General features: G+C 36.6%; 1 protein-coding gene across 1 annotated transcript in view; it reads right to left on the bottom strand.

The window, feature by feature from the left end:
• The window catches only part of AQR (aquarius intron-binding spliceosomal factor), a 56342-nt gene that overhangs the window by 26931 nt on the left and 8740 nt on the right, over positions 1-20671 (bottom strand). The window contains exons 10-19 of the mRNA XM_072427824.1: positions 19219-19283; positions 17905-18021; positions 17693-17806; positions 16402-16505; positions 15749-15851; positions 13591-13711; positions 10050-10191; positions 5929-6107; positions 2858-3025; positions 1806-1975 (exon numbers count right to left, since the gene is read on the bottom strand). Coding sequence (XP_072283925.1) covers positions 1806-1975; positions 2858-3025; positions 5929-6107; positions 10050-10191; positions 13591-13711; positions 15749-15851; positions 16402-16505; positions 17693-17806; positions 17905-18021; positions 19219-19283 — 1283 coding nt within the window. The remainder of the gene's footprint in view (positions 1-1805; positions 1976-2857; positions 3026-5928; positions 6108-10049; positions 10192-13590; positions 13712-15748; positions 15852-16401; positions 16506-17692; positions 17807-17904; positions 18022-19218; positions 19284-20671) is intronic.

Consider the following 20671-nt stretch of genomic DNA (forward strand, 5'->3'; position numbering starts at 1 on the left):
ATATCATAGTTGAGAGAGTTATTTAACCTTTTTTTTGTCTAATTTTTTAAGGGGGTGTACAATAAAGGTGTGCGAGGGGAAATAAAGAAACATACCACAAACAATAACATTTTTAAAGCTTTTTACTATAAAAAGTCCTGATTTTCATTAAGCCAATTTTTGATTTTACAAAGCTTTTTTTTACATGGCAATTGACTTTTTTTTTTTTTGCACAGAAACCTTGGGTGATTACAATTTCTCTAGCCAGAAGATAGCTGTATTCTGAGGAGCTATTAAGCTTTCAAAAATATTTGTAACTTGACCTTTACGTACAAAGTACTACTATAAAATTCTACTTTATTGTACGTGGTGCAATCAACTGGCCTGTGCAATAAACAAAATTGTAAATTAAAAAATACATTATTTTATGAAAAAAATTAGAAAATAATGCATGGTAATAATACTGCATCCAGTAAGCTTTAGAAAATGCACTCTTTTAATGATCTGCCTGCCTGTGCAATATAAAAAGAGGACAGGTGGCTCTAGGGGCACTTCCTGGCCGGTTCCATGCTTTACAACAGCGGTTCCCCCCCCTTGGAATGGAAGGTCTGCTGTGCACAAGGGACTAGAATGGTGATATCCTTATTTTTATGGATGCCATCTGCCAACATGGACTGGTGCTGCAAGTTGGACAGATTCACACTGATGATTTATCCAGGGAAGTAATATATAGATAAATAAATAAATAAATAAATAAATAAATAGAGATTCAACTTCCCTTCCTGGCAGGATTAATCAATAGAGACATTTACTAACACATACTTTGGCAGAGCTGAACATTATAAGGATAGGCATGAACATTTGCTGGTAAAACATAAATTATATGAAACAGGTTGAGGTATAGCAAGTGTACTAGTTGATGGATGATATATATATTTAACAACTTCCTTCTATTCTTCCTTTTCTGGATGATCTTCGGCCTTGTTGACTGGCTGTTTCAGGATGAAGCAACCATATGTCATCCGGAAACACACAAAGGGAAGTCGGAAATGCAGGGTTTCCCTGCCAACTAAAGCTGACACTGCACAGCTCACATAGTCTGTCCCTTTTTGCAAAAATGACCCCCTGCTAATACCAACCAGTGGGAACGGGCTGGAATGTCTGTCAAGCCTATATTGCGGTCTATGATCTACGTTGAAAATTTTAAACTAACTTTGTATTTATTCAGTGGGTTTTAAATAAAACTGAAAAACTGTAATTGTACCCAAGTAGGAAAAAAAAAAGCAATGACATACCTAAGGGTGAAACATTCCCTGGTGGGGCATAATCCAGGTCCATGTGTTTTAATGGCAGTAATTGATTCTTGACCAGGGAATGTCCAATTCACTAACTTTTAAACAGCCCCATAGAGTAATATATGTAGAATAGATGGTTTCTTAGTATGTAGGTATTGGTTATAATATAAGCCTCTCTTTTTCTGACAAATGTCAGATAAAAAACAATATAATAATAATAATGTAATAAACAAATATAGGCAAATCCAATATACAAATAGGCCTGATCTTTTAAAGCACTGCAAGACTGGAAAAGACACCCTAACATGGAAAAACTTGGGGGATCCAGTAAACCTGTAATGTATATGTATATGGTCTAGGATTAACAACATTCGCTAACTAATAAAAAGTGATTTTTAAGAATCCATTCCAGGTTAATGGATCACCTAGGTTCTTTCATGATATAAATCAGGCTCGATTTGTAAACGGACAGCAAAACCAACCATTTATAACTAGTAATATTTTAACACATGGGAAGGGTTTCAAACTGACCTTGAAGTTATTTTCTTTGGGTTTCCTCCTCATGATCAGGTTGAAGGTTTCATACACATCTTCAGCTCCATTCTGAATGGCATTTGTCATGTCTTGCTGATACTGATTGGGGTCTAGAAATACTCGGAAGGTTCTCGTATCCCCTTTGAGTTTGGGTTTGGGTTCAGGACCTACATAAACAAAAATGTTAAAATTAGTTGAGTAGAGATGTGAACATTGGAAACAAAGCTAAAATAGTCCAATATACAAAAATGGCCCTGGTTAGGCAGCTCTCTTGTGCCCAGAGCTACAAAAGGTACCCTGGAGTGGAATCCTGAGAAACAAGAAAGAAATATTGTGTTTTTTCAGGACTTTCAGTGTGACACTTATTTCATAATCAAGATTTAACAGGACTACACAATCGATGTGTTTCAAGAGTTCATGACATTCATCTTTATCAGAACTATAAATAAAAACAGGATAACAAAACTGGATTGTATACAAATTGTGTTGCATGTGTATTACAGCTGAAGTTCACCATGGGAGCAATTAGCAGTTCAGTTGGCAGTCCACTCCTGGCAACTTGTATATTGTCTTTATTAGATCAGAGATAGGATAAAAAAAAAACGTTTTATTTTAAGAAATTGTCCAATTTTATGAACACAGAAGGTGTCCCAGAGACAAGACAATGACATGACAATAATACATAGCACCTAAAAGCAGTATTGAAACAACAAAGTTGAAGGGAGAAGTACAGCCCAAATTCCAGCAATTTCAGGGATGATAGCAATTAGGTCCAACAATCAAGTTGTATTGGAGGGTCATCAAGTGTAACTATAGTCTAGAAATATATCATGACCATTGTTCAAAAAGGAGTATAATTATCTCTCTCTGTCAGAGATCGGTATTGTTGAGCAACAACACTCGGGGCGAGTTTTCATAGCCGGTCTAATTCTGTCACAGAAACGTAGTATGTGCTACATTTTCTTTATCTCCAGGTCTATTTGTTTCCAAAAACCATTTACAATCTGTAACAAAATTCTAAAGTACAGTTTTTTTTTTTAGCATTGTACCTTCCTCAATGACGCGCCCCTTCTCATCTAGCATGCCTTGAATCTCACATCCTCGTACATACATGAGCCCAGTCTGTTCTACAATGGACTGTCTCCGATCAATCTTGGTTCCATATAGTAACATGGGTCGCAAGGTAATCAAGAAGCAGACATCATGTTTGCGGAGACCTAGGCAAAATTGACAAAGTTAAGTTTTTAAGGATGTATTTCCTATTTTATTTTCCTAACATTGTAATAACATTTGCAGAGTTTCTTCACACAAGATTTTATGTAGTCAGCTAGCAAAAATGTGCAGATGCTATACTGGGTAGGTTTGTGAAAAATATATTATGCAAAATAAGGTTAACAAGCAAAAGCAGCTAGTATAAATAGTTTGGAGGAAGAGTACAGCCTTAAGAGGGGGTCCACAGAGGTTACTAGGCCATAGGTAAGCGTAAGTGTTGACTGAAGCATAGATTTGGGTTGTTGTACAGAAGTGAGATATTAGCAGTCATGAATGGATATCTGCTGGGTAGCACTGTGCTGAAATGGTGAGGGTTGTCAGTGGACACAGCGACAACACCAGCTTTCCCATGAATTCCTAAAATATAAATAAAATAAAAAATGTAATATAATCCAGTTTACTAGTCCTTAGATGTGGTAGCTGCATGTTTTCTTTTTTTATGCTTTTCCCTTTATTTCTATTTGGTATCCCTGCAAATAGCACACTTCCAGTCCTAGGAAAGCTATGATTACTCATGTCACTGGTTCTCACTTGCAACAGCAAATGCTTAATAAATATTACTAAACATTTACAAAAATTAAAAGGATAAACATTTTTCCAGCTGTAATATTTTTAGGAAATCAGCACCTAAAAAGGCGACTTACTCTTATCCACAGCAAATGTAATTTGTCGGTTAGCTCTACCGTAAACTAGCTATTGCAACCAGAAGACTTAATACTTTTGATCTTTGCATTGTCCAATGGATTAATAACCTCCACATACCTGGTCTACACATTTATCTGGCTGTACAGAAATAACTGAACAATTGCTTTGGATACACCAGTGTACTTTTGCGCTGCCCTCTTGCCAGACAGAGTATGAAGTGGGGCACACATGCTGCCTAAGTGCTGGCATGGGTTAGACAGTAATGGTCAAAGCCGTATATGTTTGCAGTGCCAGCAGGGGTCACCTTAAGTGTATGGCTCCAGCTGGAGGAGTACGGGGAAATGTTATTCAGTTTTGTGCCAGCTGGCAGTAATCTGTGCGCAACTACGGAGACCTTCAGCATATAAATTACATTTTGCTGTTTTAGCAGCATGGAAATGTTGCCCCTTATAACCTAAAACATGTTATTTTTAGAGGAGAGATCCTTTGCAGAATTTCTTGGAGCTGACACATAAATCTCTCATCAGGCCAATTACGCAAAAAAAAAAAAAAAAATCTTCATTGAGTAAACATATTGCTGTTCGATACAGACTATGCTGCCATACTGCTGCCACTGTACTGGCTGAGGTTAATCACTTAAATACACTTGGCTTTTATACACACACTTATATAACATTTACAAAAAATTTCTTACACAGAATTTTTAAAATGATTCAGATATACTGATTGGAAGAGCAACATATTCCTAATGTTAATGAAAACTGTCCATTTAAAATCAAATGAAAAGCAATTAGATCCCAGTTTTCTAGTTGTTTTTTCCTGTTATCCTTTAAGAGCTCTGCACACTTAAATGGTACCTAAACTCAGAATAAAAGCGAAGACAACCCTTAACCCAACCCCTTAAAGTAAACATTTAGTTTGTTAGTTTTTTTTTTTTTCGTTTTAAAAAAAGGGTGCAGCATCGCCCCCTTAATTTTCGTGTAGAGTTCGAGTCTATTCGAGTGTAGATCCTCCAGGAATACCTACATCGCGCATCCAAGGAGGCTCTTGGCTACTTCTTGTGCATATGCCAGATCAATTCAGGCATGCGCAGAAGGAGCTCTTTCATCAACAGGGAAAAAAAAATTGCATGCGCATTGAGATTGGCAAGTTTTTTCCCAATCTAAGCCACCCGATCTCGAGCCTGTGCAGTGCGAGATTGGGTGAAGTAGGTAAAAGAACCAGGAAGAATTGAGGAGAAGATAGCGGCATCTGTTGCTCTTTCTGTGCTGGGCAGAAGACAGATACTGGGACAACACGGGACACGATGGAAGAAACCTCCCGAAGACAGACTGATCTGAGGGATTGAAGGTAACTGTGGTTTTATTGTTTTGGGTCAGTTTGGGGTTTACTTCTGCTTTAAAGAACATCTTAAAAGAAAGGCACCGGGGTCACCACTGCTCACTTCTCTTGAAAATGAATGTTACCTGTATATTACACTAATTATTAATTTTCTTACTATACACCACTGATCCAGAACAAGCATGTGGATCAGACATTCCGACTTAACTCTGATTACAAGTGCTGCATGCATTTCCTAGATATGTGATGCAACAATTTTCAAAAGAATGTCAGCAGTGGTATGGCCCATATTATCTGCAATAACAAAGCAATGTACAGAAAAATGTAAAAAAAGATCATTTGAACAGTTGCTTGTTTCTATGTTGTCACATAAAACAGACTAAAGATTACACATTAAAACGTCAGCTATGATGAACAAGCATAATAAACAGACTCACAAATATATTCTATGTACTAACAGTACAGTAAAGATTAGAGTCAGTGAGTTTCACACTCTCCATAGTACTACTGTTTGTGTTGTTTCTATGACTTCAAGATAAGCTGGTCTATACCTACAGAATATTTCTCACCTGGTTTGCCCAATACAGATTAATATAAGATAGCAAATAACTGCTCAGAAGGACGTACTGTAAATAGACTCTGTAATAACAGCAAGCATGTAGGCCAGACAAATGTGGTGACAGGGACTCTAAATATGATAATTGCTAAAATGTAATTCAAATCAGAACAAAAGCAGTCAAATTGCAAGTATATCAGGTGATTTATCATACTATAAATGTATTTCTAAGTGCATACTATGCCAAAAGGTGAAAATACAGTTAACCCTTTAACAAGAACACACAAGTGCACCTGTCATTCATACCTTCCCATTCTTCTTTAATATGGCCTCTGACATTCAGGTTGATGGTAACATCAGCTCTTACTCGTGTTGGCCAATTTTCACCAATGTTTGGCTTTGCAACTTCCACAACAGAGAAAGCTACTATAGGTTGGGCCATGCGAGCCCAACCACCAAAAACAAGTCCTCCATATTCAGATTGCCTGTGTGGGAAATTGTGCATGATTATTAATTTATATATTTATGTGAAATCCACACACAAGTATGAAACTGTACAATTTAAAGCTGAATTTTGAACAGATATGTCCTTTTTTTGATAGCTGTTTTAGGAGAGACATTTTAACTGCCAAAGGATGTATTTTTGTCCTTTTATGTTGCAGGACAGTCAGCCTGGTCATCTGATTTTTATTTACAGCAGTTCTGCAATGCACCATAGGTAATATCTTCACACCATGCCTATGACTGATTAATGTTGGAGCAGCAAAATACCACTAAGCTTAGCAGACCCTCTTAACCTTCATTTTCTGTCACGTTGGTGATCAGCACATCTAATTGGTTCCTAACTTTGCATTTATTCTGGGCGGTGCTGCTCAGAAGATTACAGTGGACCAATTCAAATTCAGATACAGAGTTGCATTAATTGATGAGGTTATCTGCCTAAAGTTTAGCTTTAAGAAATTCACACTTTACTGCAAATTGTGTTTGTGACATCTGGTCCATAGGTTACAACCTCACACACAATCAGGCTGCTCTTTAAGTTATGTCAAAGGGATAAAAAGAAAAGTTACAAAGAAAGGTGTAAAAAAAGTAAGGCTAGGATCACACATTTCAGGCACTGCACTAAAAACAGTAGTGTCCAACCTTTTTTCATCTGGAGGCCGCTGTTGACACTCAGATAAAACTTGCAGGCCTCGATGCAAACAAATATTAAAGATGTATGTTTAAAACTAGAACAGTTTTAATTTAAAATGAAACTAAATTAAAATGTTTCTAGTTACCGTAACGTACATGCACCAAATAAAAGCAATGACAAATCAAGAATTTCTGCACTCACCATTTGATACGGATTTTATTAATGAATGATACAAAACTAAATTTATCATACAGTGCTGACCGGTCATACTATACTATACAATGCATCTTGTCAGTTATAGGGGCTGATAACCTATGTACCCCAAATTCTTTGCAATGGATACTTCCAAAGAAATAGAATTCATGTGTGACAGATAGCCAAGGGGTACATGTTCTTACTACTAAATCTTCAGGTACCTACTACATCTCCCCGTTCCTGAGAAATTAGGGTTTACAGAAAGTAAGTGGCCAGATATGTGTGACAATGTAGCATGGGATGATAGGTATAGTTTTTCGTATCTTGTGATGGCACCGTGATGAAATCTAAGGGGGAATTAGCCACAAAAGTCCTGCACTTGCAGTGACATTTCTCTTTTCTTACAGAAAAAATGGAGTTCATAGGGAGTAAGGGGATGACTATGTGTGACAGGGTGGTGTGATAGGATAGGTATAACATTTTATTGGGGGGGGGGGGTGAGTATACTGTGCTTCAGTGTGCTGGACTGGACCTATTTCCACCAATATCTAAGGCTAGGATAGGGTACTTTGCATGCGCTAAAAGCAGATTCTATGTAAAAATATATTTTATTTTATACAAGTTATTCAATGTAACTAGATTTAAGTATAAGTAGGTTGGGATTCATTAGGTATTTGGTTTCCTTCATAAAATACATTTATATGATGACAAATTTTAATTCCTTATAGTAGTAATTTATTATCCCATGTATAAATGTATATGCAAACAGATACTACTAATACTTTCAACAATATAGAAGAATAATATTGCAGTACATAATTTTTAGATCCACTGAAGGGACGGCAATAATTCCCTGGACAGCATTACCATCAGAATAAGCAGAATAAGATTATTCAGGTGTGTGACAGTTTAACACATTGATAATGGCTCTAGTATGGCGGAGCACTTGCCTCTCAGCTTAGAATAGCCATTCAGAGCCGTAAAAAGTGCCACAGATCAAAAGACAAGCAAGCTCAGCACCTTGAAATAGCCATGAAATATGAAACATCACCGGTGGCTCATGTTCCATCATTTTTACTCTGCATTGGCCAGGGGGATTTGTACTGCTCTGCGTGCCAGGGAGTAAATGAGAACGTGTCATTAACCATTTAGAGTGTACAACCGATTAATGTCAGTATTCCAGCTGCTCTCCCAGGAGGAATATTCACAACAACTGTGTTTTGTACCTCCATTTCTACCCAAACCAATAATGTTAAATAGATTTGCCTAGAGTTGCAAAGGTATTCCTTGGCTTGCATTGTATTCAATTGTGTAGTGTGTTGTTTATTATTAATCTCATAACAGATAAAGAAAAGATGTTGGGTAGAAGAAGAACAATATTTTGGGCAAATTTGTACAATTATTCTAGCTCATAACAGGGCTAAATTCTCTAGGTCTTTGTGCAGGCCACAGCAATTATTCAGAAAATGAATCACCACATTTTGGGGTGCAGCAGCTTTTATTTACTGAGTAACCATAAATAATCTACTCAATTTCTAGTGCAAAGTTGTGAGAGCTAACTCCTGTATGAGCAGTATAAGTGTAAGAGTTGTTTGTTGGAAAGTGGAAAGACAACAAAAGTTCATCAGAAGAAAACAGCAATCTAATAGCTATTTAAATGTTTTCCCATCCACATGAGCCAGCTGGACCAATGAAGAACCTTCCAAAACCTAAAAACATGAGAATAAAGTCCAATCTCCCTTTTTTAAAGTCAGATGGGGTGACCATCATCTGACATGAGTATTTTTAAAGTCAGCCTGTAGTTTGCAACAACATGCAAACTAACACATTGGCTATACAATATGCACCTAAAGATATCTAATGCTACCCACACCCTGCAACAACATCTCCTTGATCGGATGTAAGAATACCTTAACAATCAACTGAACATGCTTTAAACTAAATACCGTGTTCATTCGTTATAAAAGAGGATGCTGAATTTAGAGGTAAAGGGTTTGAGCCATTTTTACTCTTTAACAAAATGCACACTGAGCTATTACTGAGCTCTTCTTACCAAAGCAGTAATTGCCTGACAGGTATGCTGATACTCTGGCTTTACTGTATTTAAAGGCAAATCAGTTCAGAATCGACGTGAAGTATGCCAGTAACTAAAAATACTAAAGCCACAAAAAACAAAAAAGCACCTAGCTCAGGAGGACAGCAAAAGAAACCGCTTTCCCTCAGAATGGGTTTCCTTTAAGTCAGAGGCTATTGTAATGGCTGTGACAAGGAGGCCTAAATCTGTGTTTGACGGATCTCATTACTGGTAACCTGGAGGGTGTAGCAAGCTGCTGTGTACCCATACCAATGCCCTAATACCGTCTTTTTTTAGGTTTTCAAGGTTAAAAGTTTGTCTTTCAATTTCAATTTGGATGAAGGGTGTCATGCTACAGGATAGCTACCTATACAGCAATGAAACAAAACTACTGTGACTTATCACATTGTTTAGTTATAACAATTTACAAATAACTGCATAATCAAATGGCTTAAAAAGTATGCATGCAAACAAAAACATACTTAGTGAATTCTTCTTATACAGGGGAGGAAGTTTGTTACTGTCAGAAAAAACAAATAATAAAAAAAAACGAATGCAGCCACCAAGGACTACGAAGTTGCAATATATGACATTTTTGTTCTTGAATTTAGATACCATTTTAGTATAATTAATTCATTGGGTCAGCTTGTCATTTTTGGATCAAACTGATTCTACTATACATGGAGCTTTTAAAAAAATAAACTGGGCTTGACAAGACAATTAACAGTAAAAAAGATAAATGTAAATTTTGTTTTTCATCATAAAGATTGAGAATTCAATTCCTGACATGGCTAGCTGTGTATTGTACTAGACTATTTGAACAGGCAACGTGCCACCACGATTGTGATTGTCCTCCAAGGACTGTTTGTGTATCCATGTAAACAATATTAGAAAAGATCTGCAGGTCTTATGTGTATCTGGCACTTGTAATGCTATTCATCACCAACTGTTTAAACATACTGACTATGGATGCGTTCTACTAGAAAAAATGGGAAACAAAGCAAGCTCCAACCTGCCACTTACCATGGCTTCATACGGCACACAACATCCTCTATGTCCTGACGGATCTCATATGTAGACTCCAGGCGGAAAAGGTTGAAGTTTCGTAAAAGGTAATCATGGAGTGTGAGGAACTGCAGGTTGAGCTTTGGCAGAGCCAGACACCCTAGTGGACAACAAACATTTTTATTTTTAAATAGAGCAGGTAAACAAAATTTAAAGCTCAACTCCAGGCTTAAAATCTATTTATTGCATGTGAAACATCCCCCCCACAAATATAAAAACAGTAAAATTTCAATTTACTTGCTACTTTTTCAAGAAATACGTTTTTAAAACCTTGTGACATCATTATAATGATTCTGGTATAGAGTTAGCCCTGATAAGGCAGCTATATCATTTTTTTGTTTTTTTTGCATTACTTTCCTGTCGTAAATATCTAAAATTCCCATGATACTCAAAGAATTGTATGTAATAATGCATGGAATGTGCACATACCATTTATGAGCAACATTATCTCAGGGTGGCTGCACAGACTGGTTTCTTTGTGTTTTGTGAGTATACTTCAAAGTTCCAGCCATGCCGCTGACTGTGCTTTGTAAAGACAACGGGAGAAACTGGGAGGTGACACGTAAGTGGATGATGATACTGTGCACAATTTCTCCTGTCAACATGTTTATGTCACCAACAGAGGAAATTATACTACTATACCAAAAAGACATTCATGAGGCCACAAGTGTTCTGTTTCCTGTGCAGACTATGATGCCATAATACCAAAGAATAAGCATCTTAGAGAAGTATGCCACAGTGTTAAAATCTTATTTACTTAACCCCCCTAGCAGTCATCACCCGGAGATCAGCCTCCATGTCATGCAAGCAGCTTCGTTTGCTTCAGTGGAGTGAGCGGGGCAGGACATCCTTATCGCATCACCTGGCAAGATGTGACATCTTCCGGGTGATGCGGTGGAGTGATGGATTCTGGGGGAGGGAAATATAAAAGCAGATTACTATGTAATCTGCTTTTAAATTTTTTTTTTACAGTAAAAACACTACAAAATATAAAATAAAAGTATAAAAACACATTTTAGTGCACATCATTTCCATAATGCCCTAATATACATTTTGCCCACTATTAGCCCTGACCTTGATCTGACCTTTTGATCGCTTATAAATCACTTCCCGAATGTATCATTTCATCACTTTGTATTTGACCTTGATTGTTCCTGACTGATTGCTGGAGACCGCATGGCATCTAAAAGGAATCTCGCCAGCGCAAGCGCCGTTTTGGAGGACTTTGAAAGCAGTGATAGCGATTTGGAGTCCCTTGTGGAATCGAGCGATAGTGATTCACCAGGAATTTTGTCATCAGACAGCGAAAGTGAACTGAGCGACGATTCTGGACCGGAGGTCAGTGCTGTGCGCACATGGTGCCCTATTGACCTTGATGCGAACCAGGCAGCACCACCAAGGTTTCCATTCACCGGCGCACCTGGGATGAAAATTGAGGCTAAATGTGACGACCCCCTGGCATACCTGAAGTTGTTTTTGACCAAGGAAGTTATCGAAAAAATTGTTGCAGAGACAAACAAACAGGTAAGCCGCTCTTGTGTTTGCTAACTTTTTGAAATTTTTTGGGAATTTTTTTTTTTATGTAAACGTGCTGCTCTGTGTTTGCTAACTTTTTACATTTTTTTTTTCTTTTTTATGTAAGCATGTTTTTATGTAAGCAAACTTTTTAAATTGTTTGGTATTTTTCTTTTTATGCAAACATGCTAACATATTACTTGCAACTATAACATATTACTTCACACTATAAAAGAACATACGCAAGGTACGCTGGACAACAACAAGGTGCTCCACACCTGAGGTTTGCAAGAGGCAGAAAGTGGGAACCTGTGACCAAGGATGACATTTGGCTGTTTTTGGGCTTGGTGATCCTGCAGGGAGTTGTGGTCAAACCCATGCAGAAGTGGTACTGGTCCAAGAATAAAATGATTGCCAATCCATTCTTTGGCACAGTCATGCCAGAATACCGATTTTCCCTCATCATGAAGTACCTGCACTTCGCAAACAATGAAGAATTTGGTTACTGAATGAGTGGCAATAGAGTGCATAGACACTTTGCTTTAAAATAGACTTATTATGAGGCAGAAGTCTCAAAATTAGCAAAGGCAGATAAAATGTTAGTATTCTTTTAGGAAATACAAGAGCTTGTTGTTTTAACACAAACATCTACACAAAAGCTGAAAAAACAATTCAAACATACCAACATTTTCTTCATACTAGACATATTTGGAGTAAAAGTACAAATTTTAAAGGGCAACTTACTACAAATCAAATATATTAAAATCTTAGTCTTTGTTTCAAAATAGCCCTGGCCACTGCAGCCTTCATTCAGTACTAGTGGATTACACAGTCACTTATAGGAGTATGGACCCAGCCGCTGACATAAACTGGAACATCATGCATATGTAATAAGTTTAGAGCTTTTGCCAGGGCCAAACAGATACATTCTCCAGGAGCATGGCTAAAAGTAAGATTGTCAAAGAGATGTTAGAATACACAGGAAAATTGAAGAGACAAACACCCAACATCAACAGCAAGAACTCTTTCATATATTTTGTATCCAAGTCCCCAACAGATTTAGGAAAGTCAAGGTAGCGGTGGCCAAAAGAACCCACTTAAAAAGCCAGTTTTAGAAGGTCTGATCATTTATGCTCTATAACAGTGATCCCCAACCCCCGGCTGTCTGACAGCTGGGCCACGAGAGCACCGAGACCAGCGGTGGTCCCCGGCTCTGGTCGGTGCACCCCTTGTGAGGTCAGAAGAAGGACCCCTCGAGGGAGGGCACACTGGCCAGAGCTGCAGACCATGTCTCCATCGCAGGCTCAGGGCGGTGGGCGGGTTGGGTCTCTGCGATAGGAGTGGGCAGGTTCTGGCATCATGACGTCACTCTGGAGGAAGTTTCTTCCCCTTTGAGTGACACATAGCTCCCCACAGATTTATTGATCCACAAGTTTCAAAATGTTAGGGACTACTGCTCTACACTACAAGATCATCACATAAATAGCATTAAGATGTTGTAGTAATGCAAAAAATTTAAGAAATAATTAAAAAAAAAAACTTTGGCTAGAACTGGAGAAAAACTTGAACTTTGAATACCTTTTATCAGTTTATCAAAAATTAAATGAATATTAAAATTTTAAGAGATTACAAATTTTTAATGATATAATAAAAAGATATAAAACTGAGCTTCCTAACTGTACATAGAAAAACCCTTCAATCACAAATCTTTACTCAAAAGCAAAACTTTTTTTGATCTTTTTTTTTTCCCCAAATGAAGAGACAGGAAACGTGAAATGCTATCTCGATATTCTATATTTTTTCTATATCTGACAACTTTTACCATGACAGTGAAATAGTTAACTGTCTGCGTTAGCTGTTTTAGGATGGCTGGGTAAAATGAGATCACATTTCAAAGTTAGAGTTATATTGGTGGGTTTCCTGATATTAGAGCTCATTAGAGCAGTCATTACGAGCATTTCAGATCAGTTTACAACAGCCTCACCTTCCCCAGAATAGTACTCTGTGGGCACAATGTTCTCATCCCATATGATCTTCTCTGTGGGATACAAGGGCATCTGGTTCAGCTGCTGGATCTGAGAAATACGACGTTCATGTCGGGATACCTGCAAATAAGGAAAGTTAAAAAAAAAAAAAAAAAAAAAAAAGTTTACATAAGCAAGCTGGACACAAAACTCTGTAATGGAACAAAAGTCACACTTATAAAAGTTAAAACAAACCAAAGGGTTCCATTTTGACATGTTGCTGTGGCAAATAACTCATTACTTGATTTTTCTGGGATAATAGAAATTTTCTAAAATCTTTTTTTGTCCATTGAGGGACACAGAAAGTCTGGTACTGTTTGGTTACACTGCCACCTAAAGGAGGACTAAACATTGATCGTGAGGACTAACCTCCTTTTAAAGTACAGAGGACTGTCTGCAGGTTACAGATATAACATGAGCAAAATCCACAATTGAGAGGTAAATCCTTTCCAACTTTGGAGTAAGTTGACTAAACCAACAGATTCAGGATTACCTGGTCTTTCATTTCGTTCAAATCAGTCCTTGTCAACCAAGTTCAAACTAATTCAATTTCTGATGATGTTTTGGTCTTTAATTGGAAAGTACACTTTAGCTAGATTTGCATCCAGGCAAAGGGATAATTCTAGCATCAATTTTAAAACAATCTGAACATAACCGCCAATTGTTCTTCCAACAAGAGGCTGTTTTAATAGCCAAAAATGTCATTATATTAGAAATCCTGATCATCACCCTGGGGGAGAGAATGGTAAAGAAGTTGCTAAGAATTTTTTATGATCGGTTTGTCACTGGAGGAAACAAGTAATACAAGAGATTTCAAAGGAATTGAAGTGGGTCTGCCAATCTGTGTAACACAAGTTAGTTGGAGGAAAGGAAGTGAAGAAAGCAGCAAAACTGCCAGGTTCAGCTCTGGAGTATCACATCTTGCAAGATACTATATCCAAGTGCCTGCAAAGACTAACAACAGTCCCCAACTAAAAAGGTGGGGACATCTTCATGCTGAAGTAGGTCTATCAGAGGGCTGAAGTGAAAGAACCCTACTTATCTTTGGACTTTTCTGCAGGTGAAGATGCAGTTTTCTCCACAGCCCCTGTGAGACAAAGGGTCTTTGTAGGCTAATCTTGTCTTAAGAATTTTAACCCAAACATTGACAGTTTATGAATTCAGTACTTAAAGCCAGAAACCTCCTGTATCTAAATAATAATTCCATTGCTAAGGTAGGCAATGGCCAGATCCACAAAAGGTTTAGACTACAGTTTAGTTAGCTTCTTCCTAAATGGGAACAAATCAAATTAATGTTAAGAAATGTCAAGGTTTTGTCCACGGAGTGTTTCCACTCTCCATAATGTAGGGTCTTTGGAGACTCGACTTGAACGGCAGGCTCATCCTCTAGTTTCAGAATGCTGGGCACTGCAAAAATGGCCAATTAACAACAAAAAATTGATTCTTTTAAAATATTTTCCTAAAGCAAAGATTTAGGGTCTCAAGGTCAGAATCAAGTTACTACAGCAGCTAATGGCTTAGCAGTTGAGCACAGATTAAAAATAGATTTTGCAGGAATAAAACATATTTTAATATTTTCGAAACACATTCAGAACCTCAGTTTTCTAAATCAGCAAGGAACTGGGCTGTTGGCTGCAGGTGACCAAGACACTGTAGGAGGACAGCAGGAATGAACCAGTGTTTGGAGACTGAAAAGAACCGCAGCAGCCAGATGCTTCTTGAACTCTAAATTGCAGGAAAAGAGGGAATGGAGATCACACGTGACACTCCACCTATCTAATGACCGTAGTGCTCAGCTGTACAGTGTTGACCCCTTTTACAATGTGAACCATGGGGAAAGGTAAAGTATAGAGGCATATTAATCTGGAAAACCTGTTAATAGAAGGTGGTGGTCATGTCAAAAATAAATAGTTTGTCTTTTTACACCTACACCTAGGACACCAGCAAGAAAAAAAAAAAAAGAAAAAAAAAAGGATGATGTTGCTAGCAGGAGGAGTTCATACCGAGCTGAGCCAATATCCAATCATTTGGAAGGCAGAAGTATGACCCAATGTTGCTGTGTCTCCCAATGGACAAGAAAGAAATGTATATTATTCATATTAACTTGTGTAGACCTACCAGAAGCTCTAAGAGAAATTCTTTGTTATATTTAGTCTCCTCTTCTTCAGAAAGAGCTGGCAATAGGCACAGATATGATGCCACCTGGTGGAGAGTGTTGGGGCTGGAAAATGAAAAAAAAAAAACAATTTATCTACACAAATTAGCTATGCCCGAAACACATAAAAACATATAAGTTTTTTCACAGATGAGTGAAAGAAAACCAGATACCCTCCCATGATATTGCCCTTGCAATTTTGTTGTGGAAGTACAATAGCATCTTTGCATTACAAAATACTAAGTGTCAATTTCCCAATGGGACCTAGGAACCTAGGAAGTGTGAGCTTAGGAGAAAGATCCCTTTTGCAGATTTCATTAAAATCATTCGCCCAATATATTGGATCAAATTATAGTATAAATATTATATGAAAATTGATACTAACATTAGGATCTGGAAAAAGGCTTTCTACAAAATTTTCAGTACTGAAAGGTTGTTTTCTAATAAAATATGGACAAATATTTATGCTTAGGGTATGAAGACTGGTCTTCTAGTATTTCATGCAGTCTACTGATGGGTAATATTGTTTGGGATGCCTTTACAAGGATGTCTTTTTTAGGGTCAGTGGCACAATTAGTCGATTAAGGTGTTTTATGAGCTGTAAATGCCCACTTACCTCAATGGTCCAAAGAATTTCACAAGAGATTCTCGTGTGTCCACAGCCGCCACATTGGAGAGTGCAAAGTTGTAGAGTTCCGGAAAGTGTGCAAAGGCTGCTCTCTGAGGAAAGAAGTAAAGGTCACCAAAATCCACCAAATTTTAAACATAAATTTATATGTTACAGTCAGTTTTAACAAAATCTTATTGTAACAGTCCCCCATTGCTCATGGTCTTCCCAGTATTACCCAGAATGCAGATAAAGATATAATTTTGAGATTACAAAAATAAATAAAAAAACAAGTAAATGACATGTAATTGGACAACATACAATTTTCCTAACATCATTTAAAAAAACTGCAATAGAAGATAGCAAAAGATGTCTACATGTAACCCAATAACTGCTTGATATGGCTTAAGTCCTTATACTGTTCCTAAGCCAGAATCATTTTCTGTCTTGTGTTCACATTGTAATAAATTGGGAGCAACAATTTTGATCCCTATTGCTCACCTTCACCGCTGTTTTTGGTAAAAGATTCAAGAACACCAGACAGGAAAGTTCCTATTGGTTCGCTCTGCTCACAATCGTGACACGCCAAGCAAGAGAAGTGATCAAACATAGGGCCATACTTAAATGATATTTACCTCTAACCCAATTTCCTGATTCACTAAGCCTTTTCAGTGCCTCACAGATGCCCAAGATCCAACATTCAATGCATCTAAAAGGATCTTGATCTTAAGCATGAGCCGCTTAATATCACAAGAGTCTGTTTTCAGAAGTATCATGTTCATATCCTATGTTTTCTTACATTTTATATACCCCTACAATGATGGGTAGAGCTTTAATATTTTATGTTTTATCATTTTTAATTGGTAAATTGACAGTTAATTGTGTCAATGTTTTGCACTTAAGATGGCTAAGGTAAATTTATAAAACACATCACAGAACTAAGAAACACATGCTGACATACTTGAGTATCACACAGCATACTTGTGTAAAAATGATAAATACCTCCTAAATATTTACTGAACATAAAAAAGCAATGTTTTGGAGTGGCTGCAAGGGCCCATTCAACAAGCAACAGACTGAATATTAAGCAATAAAACACATGTTGCATGATAAGGGGGCCCTATCTGCGGATCTGAAATTTTGCTTTTTCAATCAATAAATATTTATCCCTAGAATGTGCTGGCAACACACCACTGGCACTGTGGTCACGAGTTTGGCTTACCCCAATGACTGCTATAAAACATGTTCCTTGCAGTTAAACAGTTAACATGCAGTAGCTGTTTTGAAAATCTAAACATACCTGTAAGGAAGTGATGCGATCATAGTGAATGGTTGTCATCTCATTTTCTGTGAGTGCGTTACCAGTTTGGTCATTAATTTCAAAGCCAGTGTAGAACTTTAACATGTCTAAAAGCTATAAAGACAAATCATAAATTCATAAAGGTACATCATAAATGAACGTGCACAACTTAATCCTTTATGTTTAGCGGTTTCAAACATTAGACCACATACCTGAGAAAACAAATGTCCTTCTTGCTCTCTTTTGCAGAGGCTGGATAAATAGCAATGTACTACCAGGTGGGAATCATCCAGGACTGTATTGAACCAGCGGCGGGTGGGAAGTAAAGCCTGAGTAAGAAACAAGTGCTCAATCAGAATTATTGACGGCGTGTTTTCCAATAATTTTTATGACGCAATAACTTTACAGATCAGCTCTAAATAGTTGAGCATTTACAAACTAAAAAAAGATATTGACCATGTGACTGTCACCTACAATTCTCAAAAGACCTCAAACGCTGCTTTTATAGTAAAACTAATTTTGTAGAGGAGGAAAACCCTTTTTAGAATAGTTATGGGTGTTACAAAAATCTTAATGATGCGTTCGATCAAATACAGAGATAAGGGTTTCTGCTGAAATAGTATTAGGCAGGGCTTAAAGTGTACATAAACATCAAGAATGATCTAATCTGTTCTCTTTGGTCTTGTAAATATACTATAAAAACACTTTATTATATCTGTTTAGTAAGTGCAAAATACATAATGGAAATGGCAGAAACCTTGCAACCTTATATTTTACTGAATTCTACTGAATTTTACTGAATTCTAGTGAGTTCTAACTCACTTGAAGATTTACATGCAACTGAGATGCCTCAAGCTTTATGCAGTTTTTATAGAATTGCATAATTACAATTACAAAAGCAGAAGGAAAATACATTTAGTCTACAGACTGATAACCATTTTTATTGTAGAAAGAAAACGAATTTGTTTTCTTTTTTGGCGGTTCTAAAGGTACATAGACAGCTGCTTGCAGAAATGGAGAGAGAAATTATAATATATTTTATATTTTATAATAATATATATATAATTTATAAATATAATTTATAATATATTAACTGGGCAGCACAATTGACTCCGTGGCTAGCACGCTTGCCTTTGCAGCGCTAGGTCCCAGGATTGAACCTCGTTCAGGACACTAGCATGGATTTCGTCCAGGCCCTGCGGTTTCCTCCCACATGCCAAAAAATGCAGTTAAGATCTAATTGGCCTTAGACTGTGTTTTTGATATATGACTATGGTAGGGACATTAGATTGTGAGCCCCTTAAAGGGACAGCTAATGACATGACTATGTAAAGCACTGTGTAATATGTTAACGCTATATAAATACAAATAAAAAAACTGGATCTGTGTGTATGTATATACATATAAACATTATGGCAATTATTACAAATATGGTTACTTTAACTTTTGTTTTTGATTAAAATTTTAACAACATATTGTCATTAGAAAAATACATTGTATTAAGTAGACAATATTGTAAAAAGTACCTCTAGATCAATCATGAGTTCTATGAAACGTTCACAATAATGGATTTTTTCCATTGAAAGAGGACCTGCAAAAAACACACAAAAAAACACAACACAGAATCAGACAAATATATCTGTGTACTCAGATTTTATAGGCTACCTAAGAGACAGAAACATTTACCAAGAATGTACATACCGATACCACTTAGTGTACATATTAAAAAAAACAGTTTGCCACAAACAATGCTTAAAGTAGTTGTAAACCCATTACTAGTATATCCTATATTTAGTTTTACTGAAGCACTCGTTACAGCCATAAATTTTACTACTTTACAATCTTCTACTTTTCCACCACCTTAAGATTTTCTGAATTATTACTAATAGGAGTTGGCCTGTAAACCAAATTATCTGTAGATCCAATATATTTTATTAAGCGCAAAATAGCCCAAATACTTAGTACAATAGCAACAATATAGTCAAGAATGTTTCTAAAAATGGAGCATTTGGGTAAACTGTTCTCAAAAGTTTACTTTGCCATTTAGTGACCAACATATGAATTACAACAAAATAAAATTTTAAAATGTAGAACACAAAGAGACTGCTAACATTTATTATGAATAATCAAATTATTGTTTACAAAATAAATATTGTAGAGATAGTTTTAGAAGGGGGTTTCCCTCTGTCTCTCAATAATGTTCGTTAATAGATGGTTGAGTCAGTGCCACCCCTTGGGATATGTATAATTTAGAAAGAAAGAGAATAGAAGGGGTTTGTTGGCTTAAGGTATAATTAAGTTTAACATTATAGGGAGTTGAGAAGTATTTACAGTTCAGTCAACAAAGAATACATCAGGAACATTTTTATGGGATTAACATGAATTTCTATTGTTAATCAAATACACAGATTACAATATGATATTTCAGCATTTCTTGTAAACTCCTTTAGTCCTGAAAGTCAGCAAAGACAAGGATGCAGCTGAAGTGGAAATGGTATGATACAAGATTTTAAAAGGGTATATTTGCCTAAATATGATGAAAATGTTTCTTTAAGGTTGATTAAAAATAGCCACACACATACCAGATTACCCAGTTCAAGTCCCCTAAAAGTTTGACATAATTATCTGTTGGTCAGATTTCTTCCTTCAAACAACTCAAATATTTCTATACAATTCCACAAAAAAAACACAATATTTTGATTCCAATAGCCATAAGAAGAAGAAATCGACGAGTTCCACGAAACACATTGTGCAAGTACAAGAAGATTGAGATTTTAGTTTTAACTGATTTTATTTTTTGAATTGTAAGGTTATTAGAATAAAAAACATTGTATTTCTTTTGTGGAATTGTACAGAAATGTTTGCCTTAAAAGTCCCAAGTTGTTTAAAGGAATACATTTGACATACTTGTTTTGTGATTGTGGGAAAGAATTCAATTCATTGATGGAAACCACCTGTTTTATTATATACCAAATACAA

Source organism: Pyxicephalus adspersus, chromosome 12, assembly GCF_032062135.1.
Source record: "Pyxicephalus adspersus chromosome 12, UCB_Pads_2.0, whole genome shotgun sequence".
NCBI lineage: Eukaryota > Metazoa > Chordata > Amphibia > Anura > Pyxicephalidae > Pyxicephalus > Pyxicephalus adspersus.